Source organism: Stegodyphus dumicola, chromosome 3 (assembly GCF_044657685.1).
Source record: "Stegodyphus dumicola isolate Sdum_Otavi_A_Nest chromosome 3, ASM4465768v1".
NCBI classification, from domain to species: Eukaryota; Metazoa; Arthropoda; class Arachnida; order Araneae; family Eresidae; genus Stegodyphus; species Stegodyphus dumicola.
In genome coordinates, this window is record NC_140770.1 from 239,131,420 (window position 1) to 239,148,847 (window position 17,428).

General features: G+C 31.4%; 2 protein-coding genes across 5 annotated transcripts in view; one reads left to right on the top strand and one right to left on the bottom strand.

Moving 5' to 3' along the window:
• The window catches only part of LOC118184711 (Golgi-associated PDZ and coiled-coil motif-containing protein-like), a 137,587-nt gene extending 132,009 nt beyond the window's left edge, over positions 1-5,578 (top strand). Inside the window, exons 9-10 of one of the 2 annotated variants that reach the window (XM_085813954.1) lie at positions 3,163-3,217; positions 5,034-5,578. In XM_085813954.1, the coding sequence (XP_085670080.1) occupies positions 3,163-3,217; positions 5,034-5,039 (61 nt within the window). In that variant the 3' untranslated portion in view covers positions 5,040-5,578. The remainder of the gene's footprint in view (positions 1-3,162; positions 3,218-5,033) is intronic. The other variant, XM_085813955.1, reaches the window with a different exon arrangement.
• Positions 5,579-7,280: 1,702 nt separating this feature from the next.
• LOC118184708 (uncharacterized) overlaps positions 7,281-17,428 on the bottom strand; it is a 76,851-nt gene continuing 66,703 nt past the window's right edge. For all 3 annotated transcript variants that reach the window (XM_085813953.1, XM_035354421.2, XM_035354422.2), the window contains one exon: positions 7,281-10,039. In XM_085813953.1, the coding sequence (XP_085670079.1) occupies positions 9,679-10,039 (361 nt within the window). In that variant the 3' untranslated portion in view covers positions 7,281-9,678. The remainder of the gene's footprint in view (positions 10,040-17,428) is intronic.

Here is a 17,428-nt window from a genome sequence, read left to right on the forward strand (position 1 = left end):
GGCATGTGTCCCGCGCCCTCCACTAACCAGGAACAACTCCCTGGGGCCTCAAGAGGCCGCCTCGGGAGCTTTTTAGGATGTTAACAAGAGCATTTACATGGCCATACAAGGGCAGATTGCATTCGTTTTACCGTTTTGACATTTGTTGTTGCAATTTGCTATGGTAATTTTGCACATTCACAATAAAATTCAAATAAGAATACAAATTAAATATACAGATACAAAAATACAGTTACAAAATAATAGGATTAAAATACAGGCTCATAGGAAATAAAAATAAAAATAAAATAAATAAATAAAAATAAAAAATTAAGTATTATGCATATACAGAAGAGGAAATGTTAAATACATTTGATTGTACATTATTTGAAAGGTGTCTGTAATAGGGACTTATGTAAGTTTTAGGAGTAGACTTTGATGATGCTATAGTCCAGGCCATCTGGACCGGAGGCCTTTTTCAGGGGTAGGTGTCAAAAAATTTGCTTGACTTCCTTGTCACTAAATGGTATATGATGTGGAGTCAGTGGGATGGTGGTATTCATGCGGACAATTTTCTGTGCTGGCGTATCTTCCTCCGCGTTGTCTGTGGGGAAGACTTCGTTGAGGATTGTGGTGGCTGTATTTTGTACTGGATTGTCGTTGCTTGTATTTGGTGGCTGCATGAAGACTTGAGCTGGCTGATATATTTTACTTGAGGCTAGCTTGTGGAGGATTCCATACGGATTGCTGTTTTCGGTGCAAAATTTCCTCCAACTGGTAATTTTAGCCGCTAGTATGTTGTTTTTGTAAAGAGCGCGCTCTTTGTGGAATGTCGCCAATAGTTGGATTTTCTTGTCTTCATTGGTGGTGGAACGCATGCGGCATCTGATAGCTCTGCATTTTTGCCGTTGTTGTCTGAGCTCTTTCGTCCACCACTTAACTCCTTGTATTTTCTTCGCTGCGCGTGTGGGGAGTAATTCACTACAGGCTGCTTTAAGGTTTTCAAGTAGTCGGTCTGTGAAAATCTCCATGCCTTCTGGGCTGTTGTGAAGCTCAAGGTTGTTTTCCTCATTACTTAAGATGCGTGTGAAGGAGCGACTGAAAGGGCGGATCTTGTTGCCTGGAAGCCTGTACCTATGTAGGACTGTGATTTTCGTGTCACAGTTTATGAGAAAGTGAAGGTATTTGTGATCGGAGCAGCTCTCATCATCGACCACAGTCCAGTCCTGCACTAGGTTTGCGATGCTGCTTGAACAGAGGGTGAGATCTGGCCAGCCCACATGATAGGTGTTATCAAATGTAGTTGGGGAATCGGGTGTATTTAATAGATGAATGTTATTGGCTGCCAGAAAGTCCTCAAGCTCCTGTCCCTTCGTCTAGTATCTGCATATCCCCATATGGTGTTATGCGCATTAAAATCACCACTAAGCAGAGGGGTTGAAGGGCATCGTTGTATGGTGTCAAGAATGTATGAGGTGGTGCCAGTGATACTGTCCGTTGGGGAAGAGTAAATTGAAGCTATTATGTACTGTGCGTTATTGAATGCTAGTAAGATGGCAACGAAGTCTCGTTCTTGCTTGATGACTAGTGGAGACCAGGATGGGTTGGTACATACTACTGCGGCTCTGGGGGATTGTTCGTTAGTTTCTGCTTTACGCTGATAGACTTTCCACGATATGGCAAGGCTTGCTACTTGACCCTCTCTACAATAAGGTTCCTGTATCAGGAGTAGATCTGCATCGTGGGATGTTGCATGAGTGACTGCTTGAGATGTCGCTGCCTGCGCTCTTTGTAGATTAATCTGGACGCATTTTATGGAGCTAAATGTTACTTGGTTGTTGTGATCTGTAGGCATAGAGTGATGGAGGTCCGCAGTGCTATTACTCGTAGGTTGTGCTGCATTTGATTCTTTCAACATACCTGCTGTAGGTGGGACAGGAGATGTCATAGGCGGGGTGGGCGCAGGATATTTTGTTATTACTTCTCTAGTTATAGTCTGCACAGTTGGACAGATATGTGGAAAAGAAACTAAGCAAGAGAAAATTTGAGGTCTTGAAAAGAAGTGAAAAAATTTCTTCTCAAAAAAAAAAAAAAGTATTTCAAATTCATGGCCAAAGTGATGCATACTAATTTGTTAAAGACTAATCTATTAAACAATGTTGAAAACATTCCTAATTATTTTTGTAAAATCAAGAAATTATGAAGCATTGAAAGTGATTCCTAAAATTATTTATTACCTTTTCCTAATGAGCAAGCATATTAAATATATTTAATTTGCTGCCATTACAGTACTTGTTTACAAGCTAATGTTTTAACTCTCTGTGTTATTTTTGTATACTTATACACTTGATTTATTTATTCATTCTGCTACAGTGGTTTGAAAAGTCATCTGTTTACAGTGTATTTTATCAATAAAACCACTTTTTGAATTTTGCCAAAGCAATTTTTTTAAATTAACATTTTGTGTAAAAAAAATATATTTTTACAGCTTGAAATTTAATGTGAAAATACCTAGCCAAGCATGCAAAAACCAATAAATGCAGAGCTTATTTAAAGCATACATGATATAAATGTGTAATAGTTATTAACCTGTTTTTATATGTTTAATTAGTGGATTGATTTGTGTACACCTTTTATCACTTCTCTATTTTTTATTTAATCAGTGTCCATATAAAGTTTTTATCATGACTGAATATTTTTTCTTGGTTCTTTAATTTAAAATGTAATTTGATATTTTGATATAGAGATATTTACTAATCATTGCATTTGATATTTATGTAAAGAAGTAATAGTAAATAGTCTTCATGGAGAGGGAGGGTTATGAGCAACAGTAATTTGCCTTTAAAAAAGTAAAAGCTATGTTTTTTAAGCATATCATTTGGAAGAGAAGAAATTATTTACAGAAGGAGTTTAAGTTTTGTGAAGTAAACTGTTCACTTAAGATATTAATTATAGGTCAAAGGTTATCTGAGATGCAGATAGTCAACTAATATTTAATAAGTTTTTTTATTTTAAAATTAAAATTTATTTTTAAATTTTTATATTATTATTTTTTATTGTTTATTTATAGAATTTAATATTATTTAATTTTGCTTTCTTTTATATTTTGTATAATTTTTCATTGTGCTTTTATTTGATTTTCTTTTTTTTTTCTTTTTACTGCAAATTTTAAATATTCTGCAGAAAAGTCCTAAATAATATGTGGCGCTCTTTGATGTCTGAAAAAAACAAAAGCCAGGTACAATAGTTTAATTTATTCTTATTTCTAATAATAATTGTTATAATATCTAAAATGATTTACTGTATTCAACTGAATATAAGATGGCACTACATAAAAGATAAATCTGTAGTTTTGATGTATTAATGAAAAAAAGGGGGTTCGCATAAATTGATTTGATATGCTGTTGTTGTTCAATAGAAATAATTAAGCGACATAAATATTACATTTTGAGTTGAAACTAACTAAATATATATATATATATATATATTTGTTGTGCAAAAGTTAAAGGATAGATTATTTTATTATATGTTTTTAAATGTTATCATGTGTTAAAGATGAATATATGGTTTCTAGAAGGGTTTTAGTACTTCTAGAAACCATAGTTTAGTTTCTATGGTTTTGCTATCAATGGACCTTTCAGAGTGATTGGAGAAACTGATATTTTGACCATTGTCTTACATTCATGCTGCTGTGATATATTTCAGTCTTTATGTCACTTCATTAAAAATAGAATAAAAACTAAAGTGCATTTGACTTTCTTCCTTCACAAAGTAATTTTTATATTAAGCAGTCTTATTTCACTGTGAAAATTTTTAAATATATAAACTAGTTAAAATACTATAGTACAAATTATAAATTCATTCTATTTTGGAGGCAGATAAATCTTATCAATATTAAATTCAATTTTTTGATTTCCTTTTGAACTTTACAGAACATACGACATTTAAAAAGAATTCTGATTAATAATATTTTAAATATTAAAAGTTATTTGAATATGTAATTATAATCCAAAACATGAAATTTTTTATTGATTCTTGTGAATTTTATAATTTGTTTTTCTTCCCCCCTCCCCCAATATGGTTTAACATACAGCGTTCAAACACAACTTATAATGATCAAAGCCTTAAATAAATAAATCTTGCCTAGAAATATAGAAATTAATAAATCATCTACTGTTGGTACTGTTAATTCTTTAATATTGATTTTGTCAATCCCTTTCTGCATAATGGTTCTTATTTGATGCAAACTGAAAAGAACAGTCTTTACTTTCTGATAAGAATACTTATGACTTTTTTATGATGCATGCCTGGAATAGACCATTTAGTGGAACAGGTCCTACCAGCTTTTTCTTACTTGCACTATGGGATATTCTTTATACAGTAGATGTTGTAAAATCATGAAGAAAGGGGTTAAGTTAATCAAAAACCTTATTTAGTTGCTGAAGTTTCATTTCTTTTTAAGTTTTCTATATTCTTCAAAATTTTCATACTTTTATATTTCAAAGTGATATTTGGAAATTAGATATGATATACAATTTAAAATTACATTGGCAAAATACAGCAGTTGAGTTCTCTGAATGAAAAGCATAAAATAGAACTAAAAATGTAACAATTTTTAAATGCTACATTCTTTTTTTTTTTTTTTTTTTTTTTTTGTGTTTGTTTAAAGTAAGGTGTCAGAATAATGGAACTTGATAAGTTTATGTATTATGTTTCATTATTGTAATAAAGTTTAACGTTTTACTCATGAAAACTATGTAGGTTTTCTATAAAATTTAGCATTTTTTTTGGTAAGTAATTACAGTTTTTAGAATGGATTTTGCATAAATCTTTCAAATTTAACATTTATCTTTAAAAAAACTATTAAATTTTATCATAAGTTAAACTATTCATTATGTCATTGTTTTATCTATACATTTGGGAATAGCTTTTGAAAAATAGTTACTATGCAAATTTTAAAACAACAAAACTATAAAATAATTAAAATAATTTATATGATAGAAGTTCCACAACAGAATTCAATAAAAATATTTATATCTTTCTTTTCTCAACAGGAATGAAAATGAACAAACTGATGGTGAAACTTGAGGACCGAAAAGTCTGCAGTTTATCAAAGCTGTCTGGTTGAGATGATTGTTTCGGTAACTTCTTAGCTTTCACATAAAGCTTTACTTAATTAAAAAAAATATATATTTACATATTTAAGTTGAGACATTTGCCTCAACAATTCTCTTTCTATAAACCGTTTTACAGAATCTCAATCAATATGCCTTTCAGATTATTTTTCTGGTATGTGCTTTGGGGAAAATTTATCAGAAAAATAACTGTTTTGATGGACATAAAAGTGTAGAAGTTATAGAAAGTAATAAACATAACGAATGCTGAATGTTGAGTTTGTTACATAATCAAATATTTGGGAAGATAAGGCATTTATGTGAGTTGTTACCATGTTCTGAGTGCTTTGAATCAAATAAAAAAAGTTATATGTTAACATGTTTATGCATTGTATCAAATTTATAAACGATTCCTAATTTTTATAATTCTGTATAATTTTATCACTTTTGGTTTTATGTAAAAATAAAGTATTACTTTTTTTAAATTTATGTGTTGTTTATCCAATAATCATGTATAATATAACAAATGGATATCCTTATAGATTACCCATGGGTGTATATATGTGTGTGTGTCTGTAATTAAGATATGATATTTAAGTCAAAATTGGTGGTTAACATTCTAACAAGAACATATATCAAAATAATATAACAAATAGTTGAAAATTCTTGGTCTTTTTCAAGAGGCATCCAAAACAGAGCCATATTTCTGAATCGTACATCTGGATGATCATAAATTTATCAGATAATTCAAAAGTAAATGCAAAACAAAACAAAACAAAACAAAAAAAAAAAAAAAAAAAAAAAAAAAAAAAAATACTATTTAAAGTACCATTAAATTTTTTTTATAATACTAATAAAAATGTAATAAAATAAGGTATAAAAATTTTAAAGTATGTTTTTTTAAATGTATCATAAAGATGATCTGACATGACCCTAAGCAAATAATACTATAACAAAATAAACATTAAAAAATAAGAATTTTTGAAATTAGAACCAAGAAAAACATTTGGGCAGATTAAAAGCAGTTGGCTAAATTAACATTTTAATAAAAACCGAACTAAAGAGAATGCGAATTTGCTAAAACTATTGCAAATCAAAAGTAAATAAATTTTAAAGAATAAAAGTTAAAGAAATAAAACTAATTTATTTTAGAAGGTAATTAACTTTAAAGTAAATAAGAATCTTTTAAGATAATTTTTATGCAAGTAACAAGTTTTCAAATTGAAGAGAAATAGAAAAAACCTAATAAAAGAATGGAAGTGTTATAGCCTAAAATGGAATGTTATAAAGTGCAATAGGGCTAAAACTAGAATAGGGAAAAGAATTAAATAAATAAGCAGTAAATTGAATCAATTAAATGTTACTATTGAAACTGTACAAAGTTGTTCATAACCTCATTGTGAATGCACCATGAGACCTCCAAGAAAACTGTTGTAAATCAATAATTGCATACTATTAGTTGTTTGGATGAGTTTACCAAAAGCCAGAGGTTAAAACTTTGGTAGAAATATAGTCATGATATTTCAGCAGAGAAAATACAAACTTTTAAACTTAAAAAACATTTAGCTGACATGTTAAAAATAACTGATAAGACTTTAAAATGTATTGTGTTATTTTGAAGAACATTACTAGTCAGAATATACTTATTTCCTGTAATATTATTACAGCAGCAACCACCCACTTTACATACTCAGGTTTTTCCAACTACTCATGTGGAATTTTGTCAGCAGTGTTTTCTACATATAACCTACTAATTACTTTTCATTCATTTTCTGTTAAAAGATGGATAAGCTATAAAAAGTAGCAAATTTGGGAATTTTTACTTGAAATGGGATAATTTTACCTAAAACATAGCTAATAAGAGTTTCTAAAGATAAACAATTAGTTTAAAATTAGGCAGGGTTGGGAAGAAACCCATATTTTGATGTAGATTTTAAAGAAGAAAAAGCTATTGATTTCAAAGCTGATCAGATGCAGCCCTTCCCTGCTCCTGAAGGAGATAAGTTATTATTGTAATTAGAAACTTTTTGTTTTACAATAATTTTTATTCAAAAATAATTATCCTTAAAAGTACATTTCAAATTATTGATCTTCAATAACCAAAATATTACTCCTTGTATAAAAAATTTAAATAAAATCATGTACAATATCTTTCAGTACAGGAAATGAAATACTACATTCTATAAATTTTAGTTTATGAAGTAAGTTTATTTTGCACACTCAATATTATGAAATGACATGATATACTTTAATATAAAACTGAATTAAAAGCAATTAATAAAACAGAACTATTTTTTGAACAAGAAAGATATTTCATAAATTCAGTGAAAATATAAATATAAAATGTCTTTTATGATTAAAATAGCAAACTATTGTTAATGGTCTGAATATAAGACATGATTCCCCCTTTTAAAATCATAATGCAGTCTAAATTTAAAACAAAAAAGGTAAAACCATATTTATCAGTTTATCACCTATTTTCCCCAATGCTTTTCTACATATGATTTAGAAAGTTTAATTAATTATAGCAATTAATAAAAGGATAAACATCAAAGTACACTGTGTAATTAAAAAGAAGAGCTTTGGAGGTAATAATTGTAAATGACTTAAAAATACAGAATACAGTTCTTTATAATCTGTTAAACTCCTCCTTTAACCACTTCATTAAAAACCGATGTACATATCATAATTTTTTCCCGCAGATTTTCAAATGGCAAAATTAGTTAAAGAAAAGAAGGGGAATATACAAGCAAATAGGTTTAATTTATCACTTATCCCTTCACTTACATATTAAAAGGAAACACACATAAGGGGTTCAAGTCAAATTATGTCTCATAGAGATCCTAATACATCCTATTAGTTATGTTTACAAGACAGAAGTGTTTACTATTACTACATAATGTTCTAACACCAAGGGAAAGTCTGAGACACTTGACAAGCAAGGTAACATCAAAATCTGGGAATAAATGTGGAACAAAATGCTGTGAGAAAAATTCTTGCAAATTAAAACACAAGACTGAACTTCAATCACAGAAGATTGTAGCACAATACCGTGATGAGAAGTACTCTTAGTCGTGGTAAATATTTGAATACAGATGCTTTAAAGGCGGTCCTAAATCGATACACAATGATATCTGCCCATGTGGCTAGGAATTCATTCCTGAGAATACTCAGAGAATAGAATATCAAGTATCTGAAAACTGATGGATAATATGGCCCCTACTAGCAAAACAGATGTTTCTTTCTGGGAGAATCATGAACAGAGTATTTAAGAATACCTAGAGTTCTGGATGTTTAATGCATGTTTGGTACAGCATTTCTTCAATGATGATGAGAAGAAGCAAGTAGTCTGATTTTGACTTTGTACTGCAGTATTTTTCTATGTTACTGGTATTAAGGACCTAATAAAATGCTAGGATGAGTGCATTAATGCAGAGGGAAATAATGAGAAATAGCAATAACTTTCTCTCGTGTACATACGTTTCGTTATTCTGAAGAATTACAAATTCCGCTCTTATTTGAAATCCTCCCATATTTACCCAGTTTTACTGAAGATATGACATTGATTATTTAATTATTTTCTTGTGGAATATCTTTAACATTCCATGCTGTTGTGGGTGAGGTATATGTACACACAAAATGCTTTCTTTTTTTTTTTTTACACACTTTTAAAAATGAAAGGTTGTCTTTGATAGGGAAGGTGGTACTGAAGAAATGTCACAGTACCTATTAATAAATACCAAAAAATTACATAATTTCAACCGAAAAATATGAAAAGATTTTTTCTGCATATGACAAAAATTTTTAAATACACATGTTGTAAAAGTATATAAGAATGCGAATTCATGTTTCTTAAGTATAAAAGCTTATATACTTATCTTCAGTTCATAATAACAATGTAGAAGTGTTCCACTACTTACACCTTTTCAACTTGCAAATTTTTGGAACAAAAAGATCACTCTGTCATAGATTTGATAATATATATATTCTATATTCATCTGTAAGTAATTAGTGACAAATTTCAGCATGTTTGAAAAAAGGCACTAGATTTCTCTGAGGGGTTCTCTCTGTATTCAAATACTGATTGTTTTACAAAAATTGCATGCAAACACTCATGATGCTTTTGTCAACTACATGAAGATTTATGAAGATAAATGCATTGAAAATCTTTTGTTAACAGTTTCAAAATGTCAGAGGTGGGACACAATAGGAAAGCACAAGAACAGAATTCAGTGTCACCCTTATCTGCAGGTATATAAAAGTCTCTAAATTAAACTCTGTTTATGTTTCATTAGCATCTTCATTATCAATTTTCACCTAAGGGTTATTATATTGTTATTTATACGTTAAGCTGATGCTTAAATAAGTGGTAAGGTTTACTTCAGTTATTAGTAATACATACCTCTGCATCTATACAATATAAATCATTTTTACAACACTATATACAATATTTACCAGGTACAGGACTGTTGGACTTGCAGTCATTTCATTTTACAATACACTATTTGCTTCTAAGTTGGAAAACACTCATGCTAAGTGAGAACATATATTTACAACTCTATGTGCAATACTGAGAATGAGCACTTTATGCCCTTTTCCCAAGAATAAAAAAATTAGTTATTTTCACTTGACCTTGAACTAATTGATATTTTTTAGGTATTTTCTTACTTTTGGATTCTTTCTTTAATACATTTTTATTAACTGTAATATTTTTCTTCGTATTCTTCATTTCCGAATTTTTTGGTTTTTTATTAACATTTTTAGGTTTGATAAATTTTTCCTCTTTGACAGCATGTTCATTTTCATTAGTAATTTCACTTAGAATACATCGCTTTCTACTTTTCAGTGTAGATGTTGGTGTCCCAGTTCCGTGTTCATTTAAAGAATATGTCCTTCTGTTTTCTGGTACTGTATCCTCTTCACCTTTCAAACAGCCCTTAAAATCACTGAAAAGGAAAACTGCTGTTATTTATGATTTAGTTGTACCTATGTTTTTGTTTCAGAATTATAAAAAAATACTTGTTCTGAATAACTAACTAAATAAACAAGAGAGAGAGACATGAAAAGTTTCTAAAAGGATAGTCTTACAATCATATGCATGCAAAAATTGTAATATAGCATGGTATGATCCATACACAGATGTAATATCACAAATTAACGATAAAAAGTACAGCTTAAGTTTAAAAATTTCATAAAATTTAAGTTAATTATCTAGAAATGTTCTGCATTCTCTAAAAGTATTCATAAAAATTAATACTAGTATAAAGCTGAATTTTGTAAACATAGGGTGATAGTAAACTTCCCCAATATATGAACTCTGCTAAACCAGTTTCAATTGCAGATATTGTTATTTGAAGGTATGCACTCGAGATTGTGATTATTTAAAACAATAGAGCTCCCATGGTTATGGTTACAGTGAAAAAATTTCAATATTTTTTAATATTAACATCCACTTTTTTCATGCACAAATTGATCAGCACATTGAAAGACCATAAAGAGCATTGGAATGATACATGTATGACGAAAATTGCTGGTGTAAAACATTTGCAATTAATTAACAGTGTTGCAAAGGACCAATGACAACAGAGAGAGGAGATGCACTGATGCATTTTGCATAATTCACAGGTATAGACAGTAGAAGCTCCAACCACAGATCACCATGTGCAAAGACCCACTTGTGGGAAAATCTTTAATCAGTAGTGTGGGAAGTTTTTTTTTTTTTTTTTTTTCAATCAGGTATTTGAACACAAAGGTGACACTTACTGGGAGACAATGAAGTGTTTTAACTAAACAGAGAAAATGGTGCTGAAGTTGTGAGAGCTTATCGGCGAAATCATAAGCTAAGGCAAGACCCAAGTTTCATAAAAACTGTATGTGATTTAAAAAAAAAAAAAAAAAGAAAAGAAAAGAAAAGAAATTGGATGCACATGTAATCCAGATGACCATGTATGTGTTCCTGAAGTTGTTACAGAAGTGCATAATACGATTCATGCAGGGCAATTCCCTACTGCAAGAAGTGTTGTCCACAATATGGCTGTACTGAAAACCGCAGTCCTCAAACTTCTGCACTCTGTTCTCTTTTTTTGTTGATTCCAGTGCATTCAGATGTTGCAATCTGGAGATATACAATAGCATGTTAACTCGGTGAATTTTTTTCCTGATCAGATATGATGACGATAGCAGGTGCTTCCTGAGAATATTATGGATGGATGAGATGCATTTCTCCATGTCTGGGAATGTAAACTCCAAGAACTGCTCGCACTGGGCTGATGAAAATCCTTATGACGTGGCATCATGATGTGGATTTTACACAAAGCTAAATTGACTTTTTAGTGCAGCATTGCATGCATATTCATTCTCGATCCTTACTTCTTCGAAGAGATCATTTCCACAGCTATGAAAACATGCTTCATCATAGATGCTCAGTATTCAACATTGCAGAACTGCAGCAGCAAAATATCATTAACGATATTGTATGAATGCAAATAGTGTTCCTCCACATGTGTTTAGGAAGTGCTGCAACAGCACTTTAGATTCATCTCCCATAACTTTGAAGTTTTGTGGCCACTGCAATCTCCCAACCTCACTCCAATGGATTTCTGGTTATGGGGTTACATAACATCTAAGGTGTACACATCAAATTCCCAAGATTTGTCTGAATTAAAAGATGCCATAAAATGTGAAGTTGTACAGATTCCTCCTGCAATGCTATGTTCGTCAGTGTTGTCAGCAGTCTCCCGCATGTAATGCGTTATCATATGTGAAGGCAGGTACATTGAAAATCTGTAACTCCAAAAAAAGTGTTATTTTCCCTCTTCTCCTGCTCTCTGTTGTTACTCTTTGCAAATGTTTTACTCCGGCAGTTTCATCATACATCAAAGCACCATTTATGGTTTTCCAACGCACTGATCAACTTGGGGGGGGGGAAGAGAGAGAAGAAGGGGGGTGTTGCAATTCGAAAATTTTGAAATGTTTTCACTGTAATCGTAATCAGGAGAGCTCTATCGTTTTAAACAGGGTTGTCACTCAAACAGGAGAATGAAATTCCCTGAATTTTCCCAGGTATGTTTTAAGAAAATTCCAGTCTATCTGCGTTAGCTGTGCTGAGAAGTAAATTAATTATGGTACCACTCGAAAACAAAAATTTGCTAATTACATATCCCTTATATATATATATAGAATATATATTTTTTTTAAAATCAAAGCACCAAGAAGAACTTTTGCAATCGTGACGAAATTTAGTATGCAAAAACATCTTGATCAAACATGCAAATGATCAAAGTTTCAAGGCGAATGAACAGTAATTGCGATCATAGTGCGCAATCCGCAAAGTATAAAACCAGTAACAGAGGCGGAATATTTATCTTTTCTTGTTGCTGCCATTGTAATTCCGTAAAGAAGCAACTAAAGATGCCATTACGATGATATCAAAGACCTTACAGACAACTAAACGACTTCGAATGTGGTCACATTGTAGGGTTTGCGTGAAGCTGAGTGGTCATACCAAGTAATAGGCCGCCACCTGCAGCTTACAGACACTGCTGTACAAAGATGTTGGCAGCAATGGTTGCCACAAGGAAATTGCTGATGAAATGAAGGCTCTGGAAGGCCAAGGATCTCAAATGCGAGGCAAGATAGGATGATTGTTCGCCAGGCCCAAACTGCCTCAATGGTATCACTGTCGACTATTCAATGCTCTACAGCCACGTCTGTATCTCCCGTGGTACAGTCTACACTCATGGCGCTTGCCTGAGGCGGGGTTATGCTCACAGAGGCCTTTAAGACGTTTGCCTTTGATCCCACAACATCGGCGGAGTCGTCTGGTGTGGTGTTGCAGCCGATCATCATGGCTGACAGGAGACTGGCATCGTATAGTGATGAATCCTGCTTCACTCTTGAAGCAGATGACCACCGTGTTCGTGCCTGGAGAGGACAGGGCCAACGGTCCTAATCAGCCTTTGTTTTACAAAGGCATACAGCCAATAACCCTTGGTGTGATGGTGTGGGGCACTTTTTCTTATGACAGCAGGTCATCTTTAGTAATCCTCCATACATCTCTAACAGCTCAACATGTTGATACCATCCTGTGGCCGGTTGCATTACCTTTCATAGCACATCATCCTGAGGCCATTTTCCAATAAGATAATGCCAGGCCACATACCGTTCGCATATCTCTGGATTGTCTCCATGTGGTTGATACTCATCCTTGGCCAGCAACGTCACCAGACTTTTCACAAATCGAAGCTCCTGGTAACTTTTTAGCAAGATCGCTGCAATGTTTCTACCTACTATTATTTCATATCTTTTTGCAGCATTATGCGCAAAAAATTTTTAAGACCAAATAGATCTTACGTCTCATTACTTGTTAGCTTTACAATTTCTGTTTGAATTATAAATATATATATATATATATATATATATATACAGTCAAAAGTCGTTAATTCGGACACCCATAATCCGGACCTCGAAGCTACAAACTTTCTGCGCATGCGTCGTGTTGACGCAAGACCTTTACGGCTGCGAATTTGTGTGTGCGCAAAATACGTTTACGAATGCGCGTTTAATGTATAACGGACGATATAAGCTAAGCTCTAATTATCTATTTCAGTTAATGTTGCAGATTGCGTTGTTCCTTAATCTTTGAATTGGATCCAGCTTATTATTTTTTGCAGACTGTTAGAGCAATTTTATAAAAGTAAGCTTGAACTTTCGATTATGTCAAATAGAATTTCCGATTTATAATTACTAGTATGTAACGGATCTACAAAGCGAAAGAATGTTTCGGAGTCCATTAAACAAAAAGTGGAATTGCTGCAAAAAATGAATAAAGGCATATCCTTTGTTTATCTAAACTTTAACGTTTGTTTATCTAAACTTTGTTTATTTTTAATGCCGCAGCGGGTGCGTGCAATTAATTGATCTGTCAGCACTATCCTTATCTTCAGGGCAGATGTTTTTATTTTATTTGGCTTATAATTGCTTACTAAATGTAGTATTTCATTTTGATGTACTCCGTCTTTGATATGATTTAAATCAAATGCCTCCTCATTATAATTCGCTTCCGATAGCGAAGAAAGTGACAGAGGTTATTGAAAACGAAAAAATTTCGATTGACAAATTAGTCGGTATTCTCGACACAGCAATTATAGGACTTGAACAGCGGAACTTTGTAACTGAACAAGAAATTATGTCTGTTTATAGAATTAAAGAGAATGTATTATCACATAAAAAACGAAGCAACTTAAACAACTTACATTGAAAGAAATGTTTAGTAAAATAAACAAATAAATATTAAGCTTTTTTTTTTTTTTTTTTTTTTTTTTTGTAAATTTTGATGCACTTTAGATCATAATTGTTCTTTATTTCGTAAATTTTGATGCACTTTAGATCATAATTGTTCTTTATTTCGTAAATTACGGTTTCATATTTTTAATTTTATAATTTCTGCATGCCATTTTATCAGATTTAAACTGATGATCTATAATCCGGAAAAATCAATAATCCGGAATCGTTGAAGTCCCGACGAGTCTGGATTAACGACTTTTGACTGTATATATATATATATATATATATAATGCATATATATTGCAGACACTTTGCAGCTAAGCGAAATAAAGAAATCTATTTAATGCTATTTAAAAATAAATCAGGTATTTTACACTTATTACCTAAGCAAAACATAGGCAATCTAACAAAAAATATATGCATTAAATTTCATGATGGTATGTCACCAAACTGCTAGAATTAATTTCAAGAGTATGACAGAGAAAATTGCCTGAAATTTATTAACTAATAATAAAGTATTATTAACTAATAATAAATAAATTTAGAAGGAAGAAACCACATTAAGTGATACAAATAACATTAAAATAAAGTTAATTACTTAAAGATTAAAAATTGAATTTCAATAATCAACGATATTTTGGCGAATATAGTTATATTAAATGATTAGCTATGATGACTGATTACTTTTTTTTTTTTTTTTTTAAATTTTATTTTACTGGAAAACGACAAATAAGGCATTTATTAAAACTAAAAAAAGATTAAAAAAAATTTTGTAATAAAATCCTAGTATACAGTACGACTTTGGCACGATTTTGAAAATTATCGTCAACACCAAAATCACCAGTTCACTGCTCATCATAATACGGCCAAATTCTGTGTATACCGTATACAAGGATTAAACTGATTTTGTTTTGCACAGGAATGGAAAAGTGTGTGTGTATTGAGAATACAGCAAAGCACACTAGGGCTAACTGTCTAAAGGGAGGGATGCCTTCGTTGAGGACTTTCTAAGGGAAACTGGCTCGTATACACGTTACACATCGGGAAAACCATGAAAACACCCATGCAGCCAGCCCGTTTGTGGGATTCGAACCTCGGACCGAACTACCAGTGTTCAGCGATTTTACCGCTCGGCCACTGGTGGGCCAAGAATGGAAAAGTATTTTTTTTTGTTCAACATGCACTGCACTTGCACACTACTTTCAAGGTTACTGGAAACTTGCTTTGCCTTTCTAAAAGACGGTCTGATTGCAGCTGCAAAAATTGGCTCTACGCCAGCTGCCCGAGTGACACTCACAATACAAAATTTGCCAAGAAAGTGATTGTCATATGAAGTTTCCTGACTTCTCTCCAGATTTTGACTAAAATATTTAAATTCCCTGACTTTTTCAGGTTTTCCAGGTTGAAGCCTTGTTTAAATCATCACAATATCTGGTGCTTACCTTCAAATAACAATATCTGAAAATTCATTTCGATTGGTTGAGCAGATAGGTTGCTAAAGGTTCAATATGAGGGAAGATTTTTTATGGCTACCTTGGATTTATAAGGATTATTTACAAAATTATGGCACGTTTTTTGCTTTTTAATGTAATCAAAACAAAACTATATGCTTTTAGAAATATTAGCGTGAAAATTTATTTCTTGTAAGGTATAAAACAATGATACTATTAGCAGAATAAGTACTTTATAATCAAAAGCATAAAAAATTGAAAGATGAGAAGAAATGACTCGGTAAAAGCATATTCATAATTTAAGCAGTTTTAGTTAGTTTTTCATTAATTCCATTATACATTTGAGATGAAACCAATTGATTTTTATGACATCATATAAGAGATTTTAGCATTAAAATAGATAAGCAGTAATGCATGAAAATCAAAAGTACTTTTGTCATGTCTTAATTTGTTACAAGCTTTGGTAAAACCAAAGCTTGGTGCTACTGAGCTATAGTCCAAGCTTATTTAGTACTGATAATTTCTTTTAAATATATATTAAAAAAGGGGGGCGGAAACTGTGGTTAGCTACAACAATGAGTACGAAGATGCTCTATTATTTATTACATCTATGAGAAGTCTGAAAATTTCCAAGATAACAACTAAATGAAATTAAAAAAAAAAAGGGGGGGGATTTTCTGTATAATTTAAAAGTTATCTTTTTTAAAGTATAAGCAAAATGGCATATCTGTATTTCATTTTACTGCCTAGATACATACAAATGGTGAAATGAAAACATAACTTGGTAAAGTGTCATAACTTTTTATTTATGGAAAGTAAAGGAAGGCCTTCTAATTATTTACATTTAAAATTGAAGCTTCATAACAATTATCCTTTATCAAATTTTTCAGTCTTTTTTTTAATGCACAGTATGCCATAGCTGCAATTAATTTTATAAATGACACTCATTTTCAAAAGCACTGCAGAAAGTTATAGGTTAATTTTTTCAAAGATGTTACACATTATATTTTTAAATAGAAGACCAAACCTTTTATAGCTCCAATCAGTAAAACTGAACTGATTTGGTCCTGGAGGATATTTAAAAGCCATATAATATGGTAAATTGCTACTGAAATCTTCATCCTCAGTTCTTCCTCTCTCGAAATTATGTACACATTAGAATTTTAAACTATTTAAAAACATGAGACTGTCATAATATTTACTTTCTTTTTCTGAGTCCAAGTAATAGATCATAAAACTTTATCAAACCTTCATTTTACTAAATATTTCAGCAATGAAATTATGAATGAGAACAATGTAGATGCAAAACAGTCTTCTTTACTATGCATAACATTATGCAGTACCATGATGCCATCTACATTTATTGAACTTAGTTATTTTCTGCAAGTAATTTCTCAGACTGTCACATGAAACATTTTGTGAACTAAGTCCTGCTAAGCAAATTCTGTTCTAATGCATTAAATTTATTGGTTCATGATTACTGAAATATTAAGTCATTTTCTCTTCATTAATGAATTTTTCTCAACAATATTCCATACCATTTTATACAGACTACCAGCTAACTGCAGCTAATGTTTGCTATATAGCTTAATAATCTAC